This window comes from Lissotriton helveticus, chromosome 2_2 (genome assembly GCF_964261635.1).
Source record: "Lissotriton helveticus chromosome 2_2, aLisHel1.1, whole genome shotgun sequence".
NCBI lineage: Eukaryota > Metazoa > Chordata > Amphibia > Caudata > Salamandridae > Lissotriton > Lissotriton helveticus.
The window spans coordinates 340006591-340030747 of NC_136060.1; the positions used below are offsets into that span (position 1 = coordinate 340006591).

At 42.5% G+C, this 24157-nt stretch overlaps 1 protein-coding gene across 1 annotated transcript in view; it reads right to left on the minus strand.

Annotated features, from left to right (window-relative positions):
• Positions 1-24157, minus strand: part of JAKMIP1 (janus kinase and microtubule interacting protein 1) — a 1395482-nt gene that overhangs the window by 309642 nt on the left and 1061683 nt on the right. The window contains 1 exon segment of the mRNA XM_078678490.1: positions 1968-2030. Coding sequence (XP_078534616.1) covers positions 1968-2030 — 63 coding nt within the window.

Genomic DNA, 24157 nt, shown 5'->3' on the forward strand with positions numbered 1-24157 from the left:
AGTGGGAATACCCACCTACCCCCCATGAGATGCCCCCTTGATGCAAAGTAACACAAATCAGTGCAAAACAAGACTGGTGTTACTTTTAGGGTTACTTAACAGCACAATGTTTTTGTGTTGGAAAGTAAATACTTTATCAACATTTTGCACAGGTTTGTGTCAGACTTTGTGACTTTGCATCAGTGAAAGGTATTGATAAATCTGCCCGCGGGTTTCCTGTACAGAATAGCAATTGCAAATTACTTAAGGGAAGTGACTTGTCACAACCCCACAGCCAAAAAGTAAAGAAGTAAACAAGATGAGGTAAGGTTCCTCTTCTATTCGTTCCTCTTCTATGTAAGAAAAATATAATACAAAAATACCTAAAGTCAGAAAATATAAAAAATGAAAATCTCTTTCAAATAGAAATGTAATTTGATACTTTGTGGAAACATCGGGTCCATGAGTGATCTCTGTATGTTGATTAAAATAACATATTGATTAAAAAATATATGCGGAATACGTTTTCAATGTCGATACATTCTTGCATTGTGACTCTAATGTAACTTTGACAGGTACATGAAGATGTGATGAACAAGCAATAAATGCAGCTGCCTTGTGTTACCAGAGCCCAATTGTCACCTTTGGTTTCATGACCACAGTGCAGTCTCCTCATGTGGAACAAATACATATATAAAACTACAGAAAGGTATAAATAAAAATAAAAATTACATGAGATTTCAGCTACAAGTCATTTACAAAACAAAGATGGCTTATCTTTATAAAGTAAAAGTGAGTTTCTTTATGCAAAGTTAAGGGAGTGATGCTGAATTCATAGCATCTCTCCTTGGAAGAATAAAATCATGTGGTGTAAAACCACTGTACCTTTAAGACCTTGCTATGCTACCTTCCTACACTGTAGTAACAATTCCGTTGTGCATGTGTGGGTAGGACGCCCCATCTCCTGAGGTGAATAGCGTGTAATGTACAATAGCAGGTGAAGTCAATGCACCTTAGCATAGTTTTGAGGACTCGGTTGCAGGCAAATTAAGCTGTCTCGTGCCAGACCTACTGGTTATAATATACACAGATTCCACTTTGGGTTGGCCCCTTTCTCATGATTGTATGTTTTTTTGTCTATCTTAGTTCCCACCTTTTGATTTGTAGGCTTTCCTCCCTATTCTTGTGATTGTCCTGTTCAAGAGCATAGCTTTCTTATTGGATGACGTATTCTTCCACTACCAATGTTGCTTGCATTCTGGGAACTTTATTTTTATTTTCCGTAAAGCAATCCATGGGAGTGCATCTGTTTTCTTTCTCCCTCCCTGTGTGCTGCTACCTGTTTATCTTCCCCTCAGTCTCTGTGTAGATTTCCCACCTCTCTGACTTTCTTCTTTTGTTTTGTAATTACACCCACCCCCGGCACTGACTTCCCCCCACTAAAGTTACTTCTTTGCCCCAACCCATTGCATCATTTTGCTTATTAATTATATATATATATTTGTTTGGGAGGGCCCAAGCGGCTTCAATTTAGTGCCAGGTCGCTCCTTTATTAACATATAATACCACACACATTTCTTTCTTAGATTTTAATTTACTATTCTACTTCAAGATTGTCATCTGCTATCTTAGAACAGTAAATTAAAAAAGAAATGGTGGCTGCATCATTAGTTACACATGCTTACACCCTTCATCACACGTGCCCACAATGTCACAATGCATACGTGAGCATGCAATGGAATGGAAAACCATTCCAAGATTGCCTGAAATACGTGCACATGCGTCTTAATACATGCAATATGTGTTGATCCAAACAAGCATCGGCAAACGAAGTAGCACAGCTATTTGATTCTATTAAAAGCCAAGACTTATTGACTTTGCAAATAGTACAGAGTTGTTAATTAAAAGTTCTACCACAAATCAAGGATACAGTAATCTGATCTTTAGGTTAAGTATTTTGTAAACAGGTAAAAAATAAGAAAACATACCTTTTCAAGCAGCTCTTGGTTGGTCCGGAGGATTTGCTGTTTTTCTTCTACCCATTTTGAATCCTAATGGAAAATATGACAACCATCACAAATATAAAAGCATGTTGAAAACGTTAATTCAGGGAATGACTAAACGTTAAAATGCTTATATCATATTGACATACAAAAATCTAAATGAATCTACTACATAGAGCGATCATTTTAAGGAAAAGCACGGGTATATCTGCGCTGGTGTACGAGGAAGCTGAACAATTCTCTTCTGTCAACTTGAAAGAAAGTCCACTACTGATACTAGGACATTACTGCTTTCCTACCCGAACAAGAATCCTAACACAAGTCATCCAATGATTAGGAGCACCTCCCAAAAAACAGTAGTCATCCTTGAAATCAAGGAAAAGAAAATCATACAGAAAAAAAATAAAAATCAGTGCAATTTTAAATAAATAATAGACTTTGATTCCTGGTTTTAGAAGAAGAGTCTCACCGCATAACACCACCAGAAGAAAGTAAAATGCATACTACATTCACGAGAATATTTAATGAAATGAAGATCTTCTGGGCAACTCAACAGATTGAGGTGCATCATTGCCCCTAACCCTTGGTTATATACTGACAAAATGCATGCAGAACACAGGCTGTGTCAATACCAAAATGAGGTGAGCCCACTGCACTCTAAGGTACCACTGACTTACTTTCCAGGAGCTTGGCTCAACTCAAGATAACACCCTGCAAAAGGGGAGCACAGTGCCAAAAACAATTTGCACAACGCACAACAGATCAAAATTACAAGTCTTATCTTGACTTCTTGAACGGCTCAAGGTCATATTTCTCGGAGATGAATTTTTATACCTACTTTTTTCAATGATTTCTTGTCTTGTATGGAACACAACTAAGGTAAGTTAATTTCCTTCACCTGCTTCAAAGTTTATGGTGTTGAGTCTCACGATGAATGCTCAGCCAATTGTTTAAAATATAAGTTAGGTAAATATAAACGTCTGGTGTTAAATGAGAAACCCCTGATATGTAGATTCCTATCGCCAACCTCTTTTGTGCTAAAGAGTGTCCATCTGTATGCCCTAACCATCTATTTTATAAAGGACTTTAGGAAGTGATGCAAAAACAACATCTACAATGAAAACATGTGGCTACTAAAGGCACTGAACTTTCACATCTGTGTTTGCAGCTGCTTCTTCAGGAGGGTCACTCAAGAGTCAACCTTCAGCTCCAAAATTATTGCAGTGTAGGCTAAACTATTAATGGTGACCAACTCAAGGAGCAATTCCAGATTATTTTTAGTCTTTATAAAGTCATTGTTATTATTATTAGTATGATTATTATTACTATTATTATTTGGGGCAAAACTTATCAAAAGATTATACTATGTTTTTGGTTGGTTGCGGTAGTTAGGATTAAAGATCGCTAAGCAGGAGTCTGACTAAATGAAAGAAAATGCAGCTAGATGCATCAAACAAAAATCAGCTCGCAAAGGGGCAGATTCTCTGAATCTGCCCCTTTGCGACCGGTATTTTTGTATTTGGGATGCATCATCCCAAATGCAAAAATCGCAAATTCAGAAATCGCTAAATTGCGATTATTGCATTTAAGGAATCTCAAATTGAGATTCCTTAAATGCAATGCATGAAAGTTTTAAAAAAAGCGAATTCGCTAATAGGGCACGCAAATTACCATGAAGTACAACTTCATGGTAATTTGCAAAAACTTTGAAAAATGCACTAAAGTGCATTTTTTAAAGTTTCATGTTGCGCACACATGCCCTAAGGGCATGTGTGTGCGCAACATATGTGCACAGATCAATTTCAGGGGTGCAACAGGGTGTCCTTTGGACACCCCTGCACCCTTAAAATCGCAATCTCAATTTGAGATTGTCTTCCCATTCATTCCTATGGGCCTCTAGGCCCATAGGAATGAATGGGGAGGTATTTCTTAATTGCGACTCGCAATTTGCGAGTCGCAATTAAGGAATTCTAAGAAATCGTTATTTTTTTGTGATTTGCTTGATGCATTCCATTTTGCTATTCCTTAATAGCAAATTGGTATTTTTCGCTATTAAAGCATCGCAAAATGGGTTGTTGATGCATCTGGGGGATGGTTTCCTAATATGGCAAAAATAACAACAAGTACCTCCCTACCAACTGATGCTTTCACGTTTCCCAAGTTGTCCTATCTGGCACAAAGAAAAGAGGTTCTACCTTTTCGCTGATCAAATTCCATTTAGAGGTTGTGGCTTATGAAGAACACAGGATTCATTGGCAATGCCATAGATTGAGCACACATATTCCAGGGATTCGAAAACTACTACCCTGTCTCCCCTCCCAGCATCATGTAAAAGAAACCCATAGAAAAATATCTATGCATCGTTATGCATCTCTAGAGAACGGGCTCATTTGGTTATTCTTATAGCTAAAAGAGATAGAGTTTAAAAATGTGAAATGGGCTGTTAAACCCTTTCCTGGACTGATATTAGTTTTTGCTGTATTACTAATTATTAGAAGGACTTTTAAATAGAGACAGCATTGCCATATGGAGATATAGTGTGTGCTTAAGTAGAGTAAAATAAGAATTCAAGTGATGAGTCGTGTATCTATTTATTGAAAGGATAATAATACCATTATATTACATGACTTCATCTGACAATCTACCTATGAGCCTAAAAGTAAAGGACCAATACTAATTCAACAGCTGTTTTGCACAATTCCTGAATATCACACACAACAATCTGTTTAGTAGAATACAGTGACTGTAGTTGTAGCCCTCAGATAGCCTAACTCCACTTACACTGTCCAGCAACTGCTGAAGCAGCTGTTTTATCTACCAAGAACCATTGGCACTCTACTGCACTACAGACATTATTAACACCCAGGATCCAAGAATGCTGGAGCTCAAAAGAAATCTACTCATTGTAAGCCACCCAAATACATTCTATGTTTTCTTTATCCTTAGAGTAAAAGAAGCCTTGAGATAGAGGTCTCAAAAATGTCTAATGACCAACTTCTCGATTTGTGCTTTTAGTAGCTGTGGATATCTCCATTGGTGTGTTCTTTGGGACACAGAACCCAGAGTCTGAAGCTTACATATTGAGTATTCTTTTCTAGGATGAAGGGAGATACGTATGTATGAGAAGAGCGCCTGGCAGTATGAAGCGAAGGTCAGTAGGATATCATATGGAGAACAGAGTGGCATTAGGGATTTTCTACAAAGAATCAGAAATGTGTTTTCCCAACGAGTCCAAGTTGTGTAACCAGCAGATGTAAACAGTTCCCATAACCAAATAAAAACACTAAATCAACCTTTACAACAAGTAAAATATTACCCTAACAGAGAAGGTTTTTATTTATCTGTGTTTCCCCAGGCAGAATTTTAACTGTTGCTTAGAAGCTCGGAGGGAACACTTTTCCTAGCCCTCTCGTGACCACCCCATGCACACTCTTTGTACCCAATATAAACCTGGCATGTGAGTTTTCCTCCACCTCTATCCAAATTGTATTGTTCTTGTGCATTGTTATTGGTTATACTGGGTTTCTAACTGTTGTCCCTGTGGTCCTTCTTTTGGGTGCGGTCTTGGGAGTAGGGCGCTGGAAGTAGGTGTGCGGGATGTGTTAAAAATAGCAATGTGTATGTACATAAGCGGCGTTCATTTGTGTTCACAGTACCCCTTGGTGTAAACAGAATGGATATCGCTAAAACTCTGACTGTGTTGTCCCACTAGCATAGACCCATGCACACACGTACACGACAGCCACTTTAGGCACCATGGTCTCTCAGTTTGCGGTCGATCGCCAGCGCCCCTTCCCTGACCCTGCAAGCCTCCCCCATGCACCCTGGCTGCCCCTCTCCCACATGCGCGAGTCATGAGCCCACCCCTCCCGCATGACTCTGTCCCTAAGAATCGCACCCCGCGCCTGACCAACACCTCCTGTCCCTCCATGAATACCCCTCCTTTGATGACCTCTTCCTCTGAGCCTGAATGTTTGCACGGACCACTGGTCATCCCTTAGCCTGAGGATACAGTTTATTGCCCACTACTTTATGCACTCGTCTCTCTTGGAAGAAGCTACTATTGATCATGGCCACCCCACCCCCTGAGACTCGATCAGGCACACACATTCCAATGGAATCAGCAGAACACTCAGCTGCGTGACAGCCCCTCCTATTGCATGGAGGATAAGGGCCCGTACTGAAGCCACGTGTTGACATACCTTCATACTATACAAAGCGTTGATTGTAATAAAGGATGCCTGTGTGCCACAAACCTGTGTATAAAAGACGAAGCCTCAGAGAAACTTGTTAGAGCACCTCCTGAAGACACTATGCGAGTTTCCCAAATGACAGGCTCTCCTCATGAGTAATAAACCTTTTTCCTTGTCTTCCTACTTCCAGTGCCCGTCTCTTTATTTGGTAACTATTCAAGATGGAAACGAAGAGTCGCCCTGCACCAGCAGCCTGGGCATCGGGTGTGATCGGGGCTGACTCTTTTAACAATTGGCGTCCCAAGGCGGGGTCCATCAGCGACATAAGGTCCGGTGAAGAGAGGTCCAGACGATGGGGTGAACATCTAAATGATTGGAGTATACCTGCCTTGAGAGGGCCCTCGTCCGGCTGCCGATTGAATGAACTTCACCGATTCCGAACGGACCTCTCTCAAGTGACCTATTGTCCTGACTGGAAACCCACAGGAATGCTGCAGTAAAAAACGTGGAGAAAAGAGTACGATCGGGCGCTGGAAAAAGGAAGGCGAAGAACTGGCCACATGGTCCGGTCCGGGTAAGGTCGTGACACACGACAAATTGTGAAATTGATTGATTGATTGATTGTTTGAAAATACTAGTATTACCTATTGATTGCTTCTGGGAGATTCTCTATTTGCAAACAAACACAGAATCGCCATACTCTGTTTAGTCTTTGCAGATAGTGAAGGGTAGGCAACGCAAAACTTTAACACGTCGTGCCTATTTTTCTCCCCATTGATTGATTGATTGAATCGAGCATTGAATTGTTCGAAGTTGGTTCTCTTAGGAATCTTCTCTGCCTGCAAACGGGGAAGAATAGGAATATTCTCTCTCCCTTTGCAGAGAGTGAAGGGTAGGTAACGCAAACCTTTAACACGTCGTACCTATTTCGTTCCTCATTGATTGATTGTTTGTCCAAACATTGACTGTTTGGAATTGGTTCTTTTTGGAGGTATTCTCTATTTTGCAAACAAGCACAGAAGTCGCCATACTCTAGTCTTTGCAAATAGTGAAGGGTAGGTAATGCGGACCTTTGTCCCCCGTTGTAATCTGTCATGCCTATCTACTCCCCACTGGTTGATACGCCAGTTTCACCCGGACCATTTACTAGAGGTAGGTCATCTGGCCCGACCAGAGAACACCCCTAGTGAAAAGGACATATACAATAATAACGAAGTGATCACTGTAACCTGTTAACAGAAAACTTTAGCATGAAACAACCTGGAAAGAAAGGAATAGGAAAACGAATTCAGTAGGCCACTGATGAACATGAACTTTTATTTAAATAACGAACAAGGAAAACGATAACAATACTTAATGATAAAACCTATTTAGTAACCCGTAATAAGAAACCTGAAAATAATAAGAGAAGCCAAGCTTGACAGTACGGTGGCCACGAGGCAGCGAGGCTTCATCGCACCTCACTGCCCCAAACGTGTCTGTCCCACCGCCTGCCACGCCCAAGTAACGGCATTCTGGAAACTTACGGCTACGCCCAGCCGGAAGCAACCCATATAAGGCGGGTCCTGCTGCCAACAGTCGGCCAGGAGATCATCACGTAAGGTGTAGCCGGAGGAGAGGCCGAGGCCAGCGGGACCCGGCCAGGGGATTGCCTTGACAACGCTGGAGAGTTGCAGGGGGGGGAATGTCTATGTCCTCGACCCTCCCCTCTCTCTCCCAGTCCGGCCGCGGTGGCACTTGAGAGTTGCAGGTAGTCCCCCCACTCTCTCTCTCCCGGTCCGGCCACCAACGGCCGGGGGCTGGGGCCGACGGGATCCGGCTGCAGCCGATGAGCCAAGGAACCCGTTCATGGGGCCAGAGCAAGGGGCGTCCGGCCGACATCCACCGGAAGCCCGGCCCAAAGACGGACGAGACATTTTTTCTTTTCTCCTTCGTAATGGCAGCGACAACACGCCAGGCACCACTTCTTTCCTCTATAATTGCTGCGACAACTCTGGGGGGGGGATGTCTTGCACATGCCTCCGACCCCCCGTCCTCATCGCCTGGTCCGGCCATAACAAATGTCAAGCGAGACGCCGTGGGGTGCACTGGGAGGGAGAGACGGTGCGAACAAGCCTCTCCCGCCTCCCCAGGTGGAGGCTTCCCAGCTGCACCCTCAGCGCTCCAGGCGCCCGGAAAAGGGTTCTTCCACTGTGGCGATGCTGCAACGCCTCGCCCGGCAGGGTGGAGCCCGTCCGCTCATTTGACCCCGCGATCGCCGGTAGCTGCCGAACTTTCAAAATGGCGATCGGCCTGGCAAGAGCGGGCCCAGCATGAAGGAATGGTCCGGTCTGTTGTTGACTCCACCACCATAGCTCTCCACAACCTTGAAGATTCTAGAGGAGCCGCGGGAGTCCCCGACTCCCGCAGATACCCCCGATGGGGAATGACTGCCATGATTGCCCACGGAACGATGGAAATGTAGCCGCAGGACGTCGGCACTCCCATGCTGGCGCCAGCCTCAGTTTGAATGACTAGAATCCTGCAGACTACAGTTCGGATCAGTTCCGGTGAAAGCACAGTATGACCCGGTAGGAACATTGTTGCCTCCCTCCCCTTTTTGACTGATGGTTCAAACCACCGATCCCTTCTTTTTGCCCTTTAACGGAACTTTGGACTACCAAAGGAAGCTCTGGGCCCAACCACGAGTTAGTAGACATTTAGACTATGCCTGATTCTGCCTGACTGCACCCAAAATGGCGCCGATGCAAATGACACTCTCAACTCCTTATTGTACCCCGATTGCTCGGTCTTGGTGTCATAGGATATGTGTGAAGTTTTTTTAAACACATAGATTGATATAAGATGTGTACTGATTATGAGTTCGAACAATGGATTGATATAGGATGTATACTGTCAGCTCGAACAATGAATTGGCATAAGATGGGTACCAATTGAACATTCGGACAATGAATTGTTGTTGAGTTTGGCGCATCATGATTATTGAAAGTTCGAAATTTCGATGCTTATGATATTCGCTCACCCTAAAAGATTCAAAATGATTTTTATTGCACTTGGCGCACTTTTTATGAAATTAACGACCACTGACTCCATTAAGTTTTCACTAATAAAAGTATCCCCACATCTACAGCTCCAGCCTGCTCCGTGGCCGGTCCACGGGGTTGTAGGCCCGTATTTATGCACCGACATTCTTATTAAAGATTTTTTGAGAAAGCAACTATAGTTGTCCGTGTAAATTGATAAAGTCTTGAATGAATGATCCCTATTTTTCGATATAACTGAAATGTAGGTGGAATGACTAAGCTCGATTAGATAAAGGGTTGAAAGGTATAGCACGTAGAAATATTGCAAATATGAAGGGTCGAATTTTAGTTGTGTATTTTTCCTTTTTATACAGCCAAAAGCAACCGCTAAAGACCCAGGTATTTAGCCCATACTTTATATGCTACCTGTATAAGAAAAATCACACTAACGGTCCACCTGGGCTTAAACGCCCCAGTTGGCAGTGACTACATCCTGTGTAAATAGGCCGAGTACGCAGTAAGTAAAAGTCTTTCTTGGTTTATGCGCTCGAGTGTGTCTATCAATGTAGCCCCCTGCTCTCCCCTCCCTTCTTTTCCCTCTCTCTGCAGGTCACCTCGGAATGCCGACGAAAATGGTGATCCAACAGACGAAGAGACGGGAAAAGGGGTCTGATTATAGTACCTAACCGCGACAAACCCCGAATAAAACAAAAAGAATAATGTACACACATGATTAAGCATTCTTACGTTTAACTAAGTAGGGAAAAGTTTAGGGTATTTCGAGGTAGGGGTTACACAAGTATCCTCCGCCGAGAGGACTAGGGATATTGCCAATATTTGAAAACCTACTACCTCCTTTTTCGCATCCTCATAGGCATATAACTAAAAGCTGCCCCATTGCTCTCCAATTGACACCAACTGTTGTCTCAGCCTGGAAACGCACTTGCTAAAAATGACTCGAATAAACCTCCGTGAGCATTAGCCCGACCAGGTTAGTTCATGACCAGTTGCCAAAGGCGTAAGTGTGTACAATCAAAGCCACCAGTAAGAGGCAGCCAACGAATAAAAGATAAGAAAAAGGTAAAAAGAGCTTAGGACGATAAAGATGCTCAGCATACAGAAAAGGATAATTGTGGCCAATAACTGTTTTATGTTTTGTCTTGGATCTTTTTATGTAATACCTGTACTGTCTCCCCCGTCTGAATTTGTGTGTACGTAATGTATGAATATACGTCGTCCCTCCGCGTGTGTTTACGCATTACTTGACCCCTGCTGTTCTACGTTGTGTGCGCACTGAATGGACCATTATTGTACACGTCTCTCTCTCTCTCTCTCCACGACGTACGTGTACCGAATGGTTCGTTTAGAGTGCGAGCTCTCTCTCTCTCTCTCTCTCACTCTCTCTCTCTCTCTCTCTCTCCCCCTCTCTCTCTCTCTCTCTCTCTCTCTCTCTCTCTCTAAGGCCCCCCCCCCTATGCAAGGACATTGTGCCCCTCCGGCACAAAACATAATTGGGGTTTCTCGAACGCAAAGGTGTTCAGCAAAATTGACCAAAACCAAAACGATTGTGACTTGCCATATTACTACCTCTCCTTTCTGCAAAACGATAGAACCCGAGTTGGTAATGAACGAAAGGACAGGTAAGACGACGGATGTCCCCTAATCTGGCCTTTTATAAGGGAACTATAACGTCAATGGTCTTCTGTTTCTCAGTTCTTTAGAAATGCGATCCCCAATGCCCCGATTGCTCCACCCCCCCCGCACTTAAGTGTGGATGTCCAGAGTACCCCACTTCTCCCGATCGACCCCAGCTCCCTGTCCAAAGCACCCACGCACCCCCGATCAACCCTAGCCTCATGTCAGCTACCCACGAAACATAATTGATGACCTCGATTAACGGTCATTCCCCAGGAAAGCCATGTTTTACATCCGCCCCTTCCCCCTTCTTCATGACGAGAACGCCCCTGCTTACAAGCATCAGCCGACCCCGGAGGGAGATGTAAGATTGTCGATACTTGGGTTAAAGGGAAGAACGAGTCTCTACATAAGGACTCGATTTTGAATGTGATGTAATACATTGTGTACAAAAGTTCAATTTCTCTTATCATATGTCGCGAATGAACGCCGAACAAGTCTATGAATTCAATATGCAATGCCCTTCTCCAGACTCCATAAGTGACGACCTCTGACTGTGACCGCTGAACCTATCCCCCACCTACTCAGGAATGGGGAGGGATTAAGATGTATATCTGTTCTCTCGACCAGTTTTCTAAAACTTGTTTTTAACCCATTCAAAGATACAATCACCAGAGGAGAGGAGCTGGACGTGACGCACAGCCTGGCCACAGATCATGGAGCACGTGTGACGACCAAAGGTGGAGCCGCAGAGCAACGAGACGCGGGACGAGGCACAACTTTCAAGTTCAGCTGATGAAGAAATAAGGGGCTGCCTTGAAGCCCTCGACCTGCTGACCCACTCGTGCCTGAAGTCCCCGTCCCTTTTTGAGTCCGACTGATGGGCCTGCCTGCTCATTGTCCTTTGCTCCCTTGGTCCCTTGGTATGTTCGAAGATCTGGCCCCACTCCGCCCTCTTCTCCCTCGATTATTCAACAAACTCTTTCATATGAAAGTTGACTATGGACTGGGATTTTGTCACGGAAAAAGAAAGACACGCAGGTGCCCAGCATAAGGCACCCCTAAGAAAATGAGTTAGGAAACAGGACTGTGATCTAACAGCAGAGGACTGATCGCACCCTGCAACGCGTAAGGATGATTCCGAGCTGGACTTATAGCTCCACCGCCGGTGCTCAGCAGCGCCAACAAAAGAAGACGGACTCTGTTAAAAGACATTGCGACAAAGACCCTCCCCCTTTCCAGGACTTTCTACTCGCCCCTTGACTAATTACTTGTATCGAATTGAATACCTCCCTCAGCCATTTTGTATTGCCTTTAAGAAGTGTTTCATTGGTCACTCATGTGGTTAGTTTTTCACAAGCCCCCTATAGTACTGACAAGACCCGGAAGGTATCTGAGCGTTCTTCCTGTATGTTGATGTCACTAGAGAGAAAATGTGAAGCTGATTTTTATGTGTCGGAACATTTTTCTTGATTCTACACCGACTAAATATTATGCCGATTTCTAGGCTTGTATAAAGAGCCCAACAGATGTAAATTAACATGTATTGTATTCTGCCTATCACATCGACTGTGTAGAAATTGAACGTGCTTATGTAAAAAGCGGCGACTGTTAAAAATAGCAATGTGTATGTACATAAGCGGCGTTCATTTGTGTTCACAGTACCCCTTGGTGTAAACAGAATGGATATCTCTGACTGTGTTGTCCCACTAGCATAGACCCATGCACACACGTACACGACAGCCACTTTAGGCACCATGGTCTCTCAGTTTGCGGTCGATCGCCAGCGCCCCTTCCCTGACCCTGCAAGCCTCCCCCATGCACCCTGGCTGCCCCTCTCCCACATGCGCGAGTCATGAGCCCACCCCTCCCGCATGACTCTGTCCCTAAGAATCGCACCCCGCGCCTGACCAACACCTCCTGTCCCTCCATGAATACCCCTCCTTTGATGACCTCTTCCTCTGAGCCTGAATGTTTGCACGGACCACTGGTCATCCCTTAGCCTGAGGATACAGTTTATTGCCCACTACTTTATGCACTCGTCTCTCTTGGAAGAAGCTACTATTGATCATGGCCACCCCACCCCCTGAGACTCGATCAGGCACACACATTCCAATGGAATCAGCAGAACACTCAGCTGCGTGACAGCCCCTCCTATTGCATGGAGGATAAGGGCCCGTACTGTAGCCACGTGTTGACATACCTTCATACTATACAAAGCGTTGATTGTAATAAAGGATGCCTGTGTGCCACAAACCTGTGTATAAAAGACGAAGCCTCAGAGAAACTTGTTAGAGCACCTCCAGAAGACACTATGCGAGTGTCCCAAATGACAGGCTCTCCTCATGAGTAATAAACCTTTTTCCTTGTCTTCCTACTTCCAGTGCCCGTCTCTTTATTTGGTAACTATTCAAGATGGAAACGAAGAGTCGCCCTGCACCAGCAGCCTGGGCATCGGGTGTGATCGGGGCTGACCCTTTTAACAGATGTGCTGCAGCACCCCCATGAGAACGTTGCAGTTTAGTGTTCAGAAGGCAAATGAGCAATAAAGGGGCCTTTTAATTTGTTTTAACATGTCCACTTGCTGTTAGTTCAAAGTATAGATTAAAGTGTCAGGCAATGTCTTTTGGCAAACTGCTGCTTGTCTATAATGGAGATTGGAATTTACCTTTACTTTCCTTCATTGTAAAGTGAGGGAATTTTGTAAGGTGAACCAAGTAAAAATCCTGCTGGAGTACGTGAAGTATGAAAGGAAAGGCTGCAGGATGATACATGTTTTCTAACACACAATAAAATGTAAATACTTGTAAACGGGAAAAAACATTTTAAAATATATCATCTGCAAAGGTACATCTTTAGTAATTCTGAAGTGGGATGGAAAGAAAGGGTTAATAGGATTTAAAACACCAAAACACTTTGGTGGTGTGATTCACAAAAAAAAAAAATTGCAAAGAAATATGATTTGTACACTTTTACACTTTATAGTGTGTGCACCATACAGGTTTAGCAGTAAAGCTGCATGTCTTATCTTCGTTTACCGGCCATTTCCAGACATCATTTCTATTGAAAATGTGCTCTATGTAAATTTACCACACCACTCATTAGTCATACTTGGGACAAGGTGTCCCAAAATGTACCTCTGGACACACACTACTCCCCCGGCATGTTCCTGCTGGAAAGGTGTGGCTCCTTCACTACACGTCTTCTTTGTGCATCCCTTTTATTTTTCACCATCCTCGCAACTTCACTGATGTAACACTGATGGCATCGCCAAGTCCCAAAACATATAATAGGAAAGTTTGCATTCAATCCTCTAAACAATGCTCTTTCAGACATATCTAAAATGCTACTGAGCTAATTGCCTTTCTATTCTAGTTCACTCACCAAACGGAGTTCTTTTATGGTGGCCTGAAATATCCTTAAGTCTCTTACCTTTACTCAATTAAGTTCCGATAGAGAAACACACAAAAATACACTAGCTTCATAGATGCTCTGCAGAGTAGTGATGTAGGCTACCAGAAAAATGTTAGAGGGGTCGACTGACTTTGCTACTACCCCGATGAGCTACAATTAGGTGGTGGGTAACAATTGACTAATAAAAAAGGAACTTAGAAAATAGAAATCCAATATAACTCCACCTGCCCAAGTAGGAGATGATTTCAGCATACTTCTCTTGGTTTTGGCTATCACTGAGCACAAAGTAGCACAAAGTAGGATTGCTCAGAGCAATCTAAGGCCTTCAGTTGAGGGTGGCCCACACAATAGTGTAAGCTATTACACAGCAGAAATTAACAAGAAAATGTCTGCCTAATATGCTGCGGTCATCTGATCCCTACATTAATAGTAATGGTTATTATTCAATCATTAAAATTGAGGGATTTTCGGGAATTATGCAAGATGAACAACTATGTACAAGATTTTCATTCGAACAATATGGTCACAAATTGCCAATCTACTTTTTGTGCATGTAATAGAATTTTGCGAACACAGATATGCACTAATAGTCCAGTTCACAAAATTCCGAGTTGTAGTGGGTTGTTCTCCAACCCACTTTATCAATATTCATGTGGTAGGTTGTGTAATGTGACTCACTATGATTGAAAGACATCACAGAAATTGTAGAGTGTTGAAGTCTGCAGACCACCCTGCCTGTGATCACATTTTAATAAAGAAAACCTTTTTAAAAGCAGCCTATTTCCCCTAAAGCACAGAAGAGTTTATTATTTTTTGTAAAGTTTATTTGAAAGTTGTCTCTCTACTCCACAACAACCTTTTTTTTTACATTCACAAAGGAGAAGGGGTCCCAAAGGGTGCACTTCCCTTGTGTAAATGTGTTACCACCCCAACAAGGTTGCCATCCGGTGATGGACTGCTCTATGTGTAAGGGTGATACTTTAGACATAAAAGGTGGCCCTGGTCCCCGCTGGGGAAAGAAAGAGGTGTGTGGAAGTTGCATTGACAGTGCCTACAGTTCACTCCTGCTGCATGTAGAAAATCTCCTGCTGATCCAGCCACCTCCAAAGGTTTGCAGCCTCCTGGTATATAACCCAGTACTGCACCCCACCCCACTAGCTGTAATACCACATGGCCCACCTCGCCGCCAAGATCTGGAACTCCCTCCCCACCCACCTACGGCAGTCCCAAGACCTACTTACCTTCAGAATGCTCCTCAAGACCTGGCTCTTCCAGCAGTAGCAGCCCCCCCTCATCTCCCCCCCCCCCCCCAGCGCCTTGAGGCCCTCACGGGTAAGTAGTGCGCTTTACAAATTATATGATTGATTGATTGGTCATGTTGTTTGGGAGAACCTGTACCAGCCTCCCCGTTGGTGGCCATTAGGAAGGCTTTGAGAGCCAGACGGACACTGCGAAGCTCCAACAGACTAATGTGGAGCTGCCACACTGCTGGAGATCCCAGTCTGCTGATTTTCACTTCTCCGACATGGCCTCCCCAACCCGAAGAGAATGCGTCTATCACTACTGTGAGTTCTAGGTGGGGACAGAGACCAGCTGCCACAAATTAGGTTAGTGTGCGCTTGCCAACTCTAAAAGTCCTGGGCTGTCTCCTCCAAGATGTGGATGATGTTGGACAGACTGTCTTGGTGCTCAGCCCGCTGTAAACAAAAGTTCCACAGTAAGGTCCACATTTGCCATTTGGTACACAGACAAGAAGAATGTAGGAGTTCAGGAAGTTGCAGAAACATCCTTACTGAGGCCTAGGATTGAGCACAACACCTTGGGGCCTTATCTTCAATTTTTCCCACATTCTTTAGAAAGGCGTTAAAGCCATGAAAATGATGCAGTCTGGGGTAAACTTGAGCAGCTTGAGTTGCCTCAGATGATAGAGCTTCATTGACTCCTTTGATGGAACAGAGATGTGACAATCAGCAAGGTGTTGAAGTAGGATCTGATGGTTGATGTGATTGAATGCCATTGACACATAAAAAAGTATCAGGGCTACAACTCTGCCACTATCCGCAATCATCTGAAGATCCTCCTGTGTAGCTGATGCAACAAATACAGTGCCCATCCCTGGCTGGAAACCCACTTGAAAAACATTGAAAATAATATTTTATTCCTCGTAAGACTATGTAGCTAGTGCTCTCTCAAGTACCTTAGCTCAAGAGGGCTAGAAGGAAATCCACCAGCATTCAGAACGATCCTCTGGGTTCAATAAATGTTTCTTCAGCAGGGGTGGTCCTATGGAAAATGTGTAATCCAAGAGGATTGAACAAAATGAACTGTTAATTACTTGTAGCAGCAGTCGGCAAAAATTCTCCTTAACTAGGAAGGCAAGGATCATGTGGGGAATCATAGGTTTGCCAGAAGAAAATAAGGGGAGTCATTTATAGAAAGATTATATTCTGCATTTACTAACTTTTGCAGAGAAACATTAACTTTAGGTTATCTAATAAAATGATGAAGAAAAAGTATTTGGCCATCACAGTATATTTTTCCTCTCTGTGGTATCAAAATGGGAATTAAACACTAGGTTTTATTATATGTAAGTAACTTTGCTTTGTTGTGAAGCACTCTGTTGCCCTTGGGGCACATCCACGTTACATAAAACAACATAAATAAATAACAAAATAGATAAATAAAGTTGCAAGTTTCAAACACAATGCATGCAAATCCTTTCAGGTTGGCAGGACTGATGGTTAAATACCACAGAGATGCACAGGATTAGAAAATAAGATATTACAAGTAGCAGGGATCTTTCCACAATATTGTGTCTAGGGCCAATATATAAGGAAATCCATTTAAAAGAAAAATGTATAACGAAAAAGAAAATATAAAAAAAAAGAGAAAGAAATACTATGCCCTGTTAAAAAAAAATTACAACACGTGTAGAGAATCATTTATACAAAAATAAATGTTTAATGTTCAGGTATTGTCAGGGAAACCAAAACACTTCACCGATTTCCTTGGGACTTCAATTTGTGTGAGGCACTCATTTTAAATTAAAGCCCTAGAACATCTGTCAAAACGTTCTCTTGGAAATTCCAAGAGTTTGAAGTGATACTAGTCAGGGACATGGCTTTTCAGGTCCAAGTGACCTACTTGTGGAGTTTGTTTGCACATATACTGTACCTAGATACAAACGATTTAAGTTTCTCTAAACAAATTAAAACATATTTTCCCAGTGATTTCTTCTGTTAGTATTTTTAAACAGTGTGTGCTACTGGAGCTTGTCTATGTTAAATATGACTTAAGGACGTTTCTATGTGTTTAGACAATAACAGAACTGGGGAAGAAGGAGCTAAAGGTCATCAATTAAAATACAGCCGAAGCTAGCCCGACAGATTTTGAGCTGCCCACTAGGCTGGTGTGGCATTTGTAGTGCAGCAACTTCTGGGTACTGCGATCAAAAAAACACTGATTTCCGGTCTGCCATGCAACGCCATAATGGCACCCCGATCAGCACTTTTCATTTTCCAACACAGATCCCCAAATAGGAAAATGAGAACAATGTGCTTTCATTTTTCGCTAAGAACATGGGAACGTTTTGGACACCTGTCATGCCCTGGTAACACGCAAACAAATAGTACATCATGAAAGAGTTTAGCTACTTTGATATGGGCTTAGGCCAAAGTGAAAATATTCCTCAAAAGCATTATTGACCCATAGCAGGACTTTGCTTGATCACAAAGATTCCAGTACATGCCGTACCACTATATTCAGAATTCTATGAAGGATTTAAATTTTAAGTTGGAAACACCAATGTTTAATGTATTAGCCAAAGCATGCTCTAGGAATATCCCTGCACTAATCATTGAATGCTCCTGCAATAACATATCTTTAGTTTGTGTTCTCAAATATTAATTGAATTCACTTTTATATACCCTTAACCCAGCCAAAATCTGTTTTGTGTATGAAGGGGATTCAGTATCAGGAAATGAGAAAGACACTTTTGGAATACATTGCAATGGAAGACATATTTGAAAAGGATGGATAACAGCGTTGTTTTATTGTACTTTTCAGAAAACTGATGTCTACAATTAGAAAGACAAGCAGCAAGCAACTCACATAGACGTGGCTCAACCCAAGAGCAATTCATAAAACCAAATGCTTTCAGTCCCAGAGGAGTCAAATTTACTAACCACTTTAGATCATAACTCAGTGCATTGACACAAACGTGGAGCATATGCCTCAAACGAGTATTCGAGATCACTTTTGACATTAGAAGGATTTACTAGGTATACAACCCATGCTTAGTTTCACTGCCTGCGACTTTACAGTTTTCTTAATTCCATTTTTAAGTATTTTAAAACAACTATTAAACAAACACTGGCAAAGCCAATAGGTCTGGCTTTTATTGCCGGTGTTTTGGGATTCTTGTCTTTTTTTTGTCATAGTGTCTGCAAAACTTTATTGTTCGAAAAGCTGCCAGATATTTGTCAATCTAAAAAAACATGGACTAAAAGCAAAACATGTTTTAACACATCATCATAGTAGTACCTGGCACTGAAATGAACTACTTTGTGATAGGGCAGCATGGTGTAACTCTTAGTGAAGTGAGCCAATGGCTGAAGTGGGATGACACATAGGCACTTGATGCATGCTTGACTGGGTTGGAGAAACATTTGAAGTACACAACCGCAGACAAATGGATAAAGTGTGGTTGAAAACCCCATAAGGAACTAGGTTGTACACTTCATTTTAGTAAAATTAAAAGATATTAGGTAAGACAGACCTAAAAATGCAAATCGTTCTGCTAATGGCTGCAAGCCTGTTGCCTTTGAGAAAGAAGAAACGAAAGAAGGACAGAATGAAAGAAAGAAGGGAATAGAGAAGGAAAAAAGAGAAAGATAAAAGAAAGGAAAGCAAGAAAGAAGGATAGAAGACAAGAAAGAATGAAGCAAAGCAAGAAGGAAGGAAAGAAAGAAAGAACGATGGAAGTAAGGAAGGTAAGAATGAAAAAAAAGGAAAGAAAGAAAGAAGAGTTGTAGGAAAGACAGAGGAAAGAAAGCAAAAAGAAGGAAAGAAAGAATGAATGAAATACAACTAGAATTATGCATAGAGGAAAGAACGGAAAGAAAAAATAAAGAAAATGAATAAAGTGAGATCAAAAAGAAAAAAAGGAAAGAGAGAGGAAAAGAAAAAGAAGGCAAGTAAGAAAGGGAGAAAGTAGGAAAGAATAAGAAAGAAATAAAGCAGGAAAAAAGAAAACAAGAAAGAAGGAAAGGCAAGAAAGAAAGCAAAAAAGAAAGAGGAAGAAAACAAGACAGGAAAGCAAGCGGGAGGAAAGAAAGAAAGAAGGAAAGAAAGAAAGACTGAAGTGAAGAAGTAAATACATTTAAAAATGTGTTACAAGAGCTGTTCTGAAGAATTGTCTGTTATGAATTCAAATGTATAATATAGAAGCTTTCGGTTTGTTTACTGCATGCACAGTAAAAGAAAGGATACCGCAATACAGAAAAGTTTCAGAGGAACACAACCTGTTATGCTGTGAAATACTAACAGTCAGATAGACAACAAACAGCAGTAGCAGGAGACATGGGCTGATAGAGCATGGAATGTTGCCTGTGTTGATCTCAGACTCTAAACACAAAGGCTACTCTAGAGTAATTATAAGGTAAAAGAATAAAAACCCTGTCTCTGAAGGCAACTTTATTGGGTTGTTGATGATGCGCTTTGTCAGAGAGGAAAATGCAGTCACTCAAAGTGAAGTTAACCAGTGGCTGAAATAGGCTGATCCGCGTTGCCCCATGCTGTAGTGGGCTGAAGAAAATTATTTGTGTGACACAACAGACTATGGTTGAAAAGAGATGGTTGATAACACATTTGAGAAGGTATACTACACATAGAATTTTAGTAAAATAAAAAGGTCTTGGTTAATGTCAGACATAAAAATCAATAAAACAGGATGACAATCAGGTTTCTAAACTGCACATATTATTTTAGGAGCAGCATGTCAAATTATAAATTTTAGAGTCAATCAGACACAGTTTGCAAAATTTTGAATATGGTTTTTGTAGTCAACATAGATTATTCATGTAGTTTTACAATTCATTTTTGGGTACATTATTATCTCAAGTCGGGTTACCCAGCCAAGCTAAAGAAAAAAAATCAACATTCTGAATATGAAGGTGTAACAACAGATTTTTTTTATATTAGAGGAAAGCAGTACCTTAACTACTCTTTCTACTATGACAGGAACCAAATCAAAGTAAATCAGACTTTACTAAAGACGAGCATTGGCAAAGCCAATAGGTTTGACATTGGCTTCCCAGCTATCGACGTTTCTAATGTTTGTTTCCTTGGAATGTTTTTTGGCAAAGTGTGACAAAATGGATTCACAGCTAGCCAACCATGTATACACGTGCATATGGCTACAGATGCGGAGCCAGCCATCTTGGAAACATTGTTGTTATAAACATGGAGCTGCTTGTAGTGGGTGTGTGAGACAGGCTGCAATGCAAGCAGAAAAGAAAGATTGTTACAAGTGTCTGAGGAGCTGGCAGGCCTACACAAAAGAAAACAGGCATTTGCAAAGCTTGTAGTCCTTGACACTTACATGATGTATGCAACAAGGCACCTAGCAAAAGTTACACATTATCAATGCGGCTGACTAGTGGAAAACAATAAACACATTTTCTAGCTGAGTGCAAATTAAAAAAAAGCACTAAAGGAGTCTGCAAGCCTTCATATGATTTCATAAATATTAGCCAATATGTCTGGCTTTTGTTCAATGAAAGTACACTGATCCCATCTGCGCTTTGACCGCGCCCAGCGCCACAAACCCTGCCCTTCTAGTCACCCATAGATACTCCGCCGTAGAACTCTGAGCCCTGGATGCCGTAACAATTGCTGCCTCGCATATCCCCAATGAACAGCAGGACCGTTCACATGCCACTTCTGTCTCTTCACCTGCAACTCAGGACCTCCCGTCTTCACGTAAAACCGCGCCAGTCCCGCTTCGCCAACTGTGACTGGCCTGGAACTACTCCGATGCCTCCAGCTCTATGACCAATCTGTCTGCAAACACGCCACCGAAGTCTAGAACACCATCTCAACCCACGCCCCTGACGTGATCGTCATCACAGAGACATGGCTCAACCCCAACTCCGCCCACTACATCGTCACCACAATGCCCAACGGCTACAAGATGACCCACCAACAAAAATGGAGGAGGCACTGCCATCATCCACAAAGAAACAATGCGCTGCATCACCACCACCGTCGACGACACCACCCACACAGATCATGGAACACCTCAACCTCAAACTCCACACCAACGACAGAATGACCATCACCCTCGCCTACAGACTCCCATGACCACGCTCTGGCAATCGAAAACAAAGAAAAGGGACTAGAGGCCTTTTCCTACTGTAGGATGAGTGGGGAAGTCCAACATAGATGGTGCCTCGACAAGAGCAATATACAAAAGAATTCTATGTTGTTCCTCTCTCAATAAAGTAGCTGATTGGAGAAGTCAAGTAGTTGGATCTCACTATTCCCTACAAAGGGCAGTAGTGAGGATCCTTTTGTTGGATCATAATGCCCTCACACACCCTTTCAGGTGTCATGCTTCATCATCTGAGCTGCTCCTCGTTGGGGCGGCGGTGCAATCCCCAACGGGCTCCCTAAAAAGGGACTCTTTGTCGGAGATCTTCTATCCAACTGCCGTAAGATGAGGTGCGGGTGTGGGGCCAAGTAGGGTAGATGCTGTGTAGTGGATTAAAATGGGGCTGGGAGTACCTGGAATGGACAAACTTTATTCTGGGGGTCTCCTGTCCTAATTAAAAGAAGTGTAACAAGGCGCTATCATGTACCACTCTGCGGGTCGATGTGCTCTTGTTAGAGTGTGTCGGTCAACATGTTTCTCGCTGTTGGTGCATTAACCCTGCGATTCTTCAGGACGAGAAATGTAAGCTATCTACAAGAAATAATAAGTGGTAAACAAAGGTAAAGTACATCAGGGATAACAATTTTACCCTAAGTCATCTTCGACCTGCTTGGATCTACCCACTCTTTTTGGTCCCCAGGCGTCAACAGTGCCCGGTGGAGCCAGTCACGCGGCTCTGCTCGTATGTAGCTTGGTGTGGGTGTCCTTAGATCTACCCTCCTCCACCGGGTCCGGGAGATCTCCCACAAAGAGAGGGTAGATCCAGGCAGGTCGAAGATGACACACTCTAACAAGAGCACACAGACCCGCGGCCGCTCCCCATCTCCCAAAAATAAATTGCTAGTTGTGGTGAAGTGGACCCCCTCTTCGTTGTTGCCTTATGAGATCGATACCATTGGAAAGGGGAAATCCTCTCCTGTCCAACAATACCTCTCCTATCAAAATAGATTGCTGGCAGGTGAGATATGCCCCGAGAGCACAGATGCAAGTGAAAGTAATATCTCCTTTCACTAACATTTTTATAATAATGACATCAGGAGGTTATGCCAGTGGATTCTAATTTTAAAAAAAACTTGAGCTGCTATTAAAGCTCTTTTCCATCAGCCAACCTGCTATGAAAAAAAGGGAATCTCTCTGGTACCAGCATCAGAAGGATTCCCTCACCTTGGCATTTTGATGTGAACTATAAGTCAACAGCGCCTGACTTGGAGAGCTGTTGATGTGGAGATTACACCAAAAGCATCCAAGAGGTTAATCACTGGGGCCAGACATGCCAGAAATAGAAAAGAGACAATATAAAGCCCCCATGACAAACAAAGTTTTAAAAATAGCTGCCAGATTGGAGCAAATTAGTTTCTATTAAAACCAATATTTACGATTCATGTAATGCATAATTTTATTTTTAAAAATAAAATAAAAAGCATGGACTTGTCAAACAAATTCGCACACTGTAAAAAGAACATTTAGGTATCTTATCAAGTGTTGTTTATATACTGAAGCATTAGCCAATTACTTATACAAGCACGGGTCTTCTGATGGTACCAAGAGTAAGAAAAGCACGAATGGGAGGGAGGTCTTTCAGATACCTGGCTGCCAAGTACTGGAACGCCTTACCCCCGAATCTGCGATTGGAACCGTCCGAAACCATCTTCAGGAAAAAACTTAAAACTCTTTTGTTCAGTAGGTAGGCGTCTCTGGAGGGTGGTTGGACTGTAGCTCTCACTTATCATAGCGCGGGGACACGCCGGTGGGCGTACTTCCAGGCGCTTTACAAATGTCCAAAATGAAAAATGAAATACAGATGGAAGAATACAAATTCTCTCTGCAGAACCTTCGAGACTAGAGCAGTTATTGTAGTTTAGACACTCAAAAAAAAAGCAGTAACAATGGTATTTGTGCCAGAGGGATCAAACCCTTGAAAGGCCTGTGCTGCTGTCTTGCCACCAGCCGTGCAATTCAAAAAAAGTTAAAGAGAAAACAAATGTTTTGGAAAAAATCACACATTGGTCTAGAAGGTGAGGTTCTAAAGGGAACTTTTTTAAATGTCAATGTGCACTTTTGCCCTAAAGTTGTACGCTGTAGTGGGAGGAATCAAAATGTGAATGCCACTACACAAACCAGTGGATCAATAGTGCTTTAAGAATGTAGATTTAAAAAACATAAACAAAAAAAAAGGTATTGGCTAACACCATTGTGAGAAATTGGGTTGTTTGTTGACTGGGGTGTAAGCCTTGGTCAAGCAGCAACCACAATTCTTGTCAGGGTAAGGCACAAGCAGACCCCAAATTAGTCTGTGGTAACCCCTTTGGTAGTTTAGCACAGAGCAGTCAGGGTTAACTAAGACGCAATGTGACAACACACCACAGCAGTAGCCTACAACAGGTTTACAAACACAGAGTAAGTTTAAATAAATACAACAGGACCAAAACAACAAATATCCAATTAGTAGAACTAGAGATACTGAATTTTAAAGTTTGC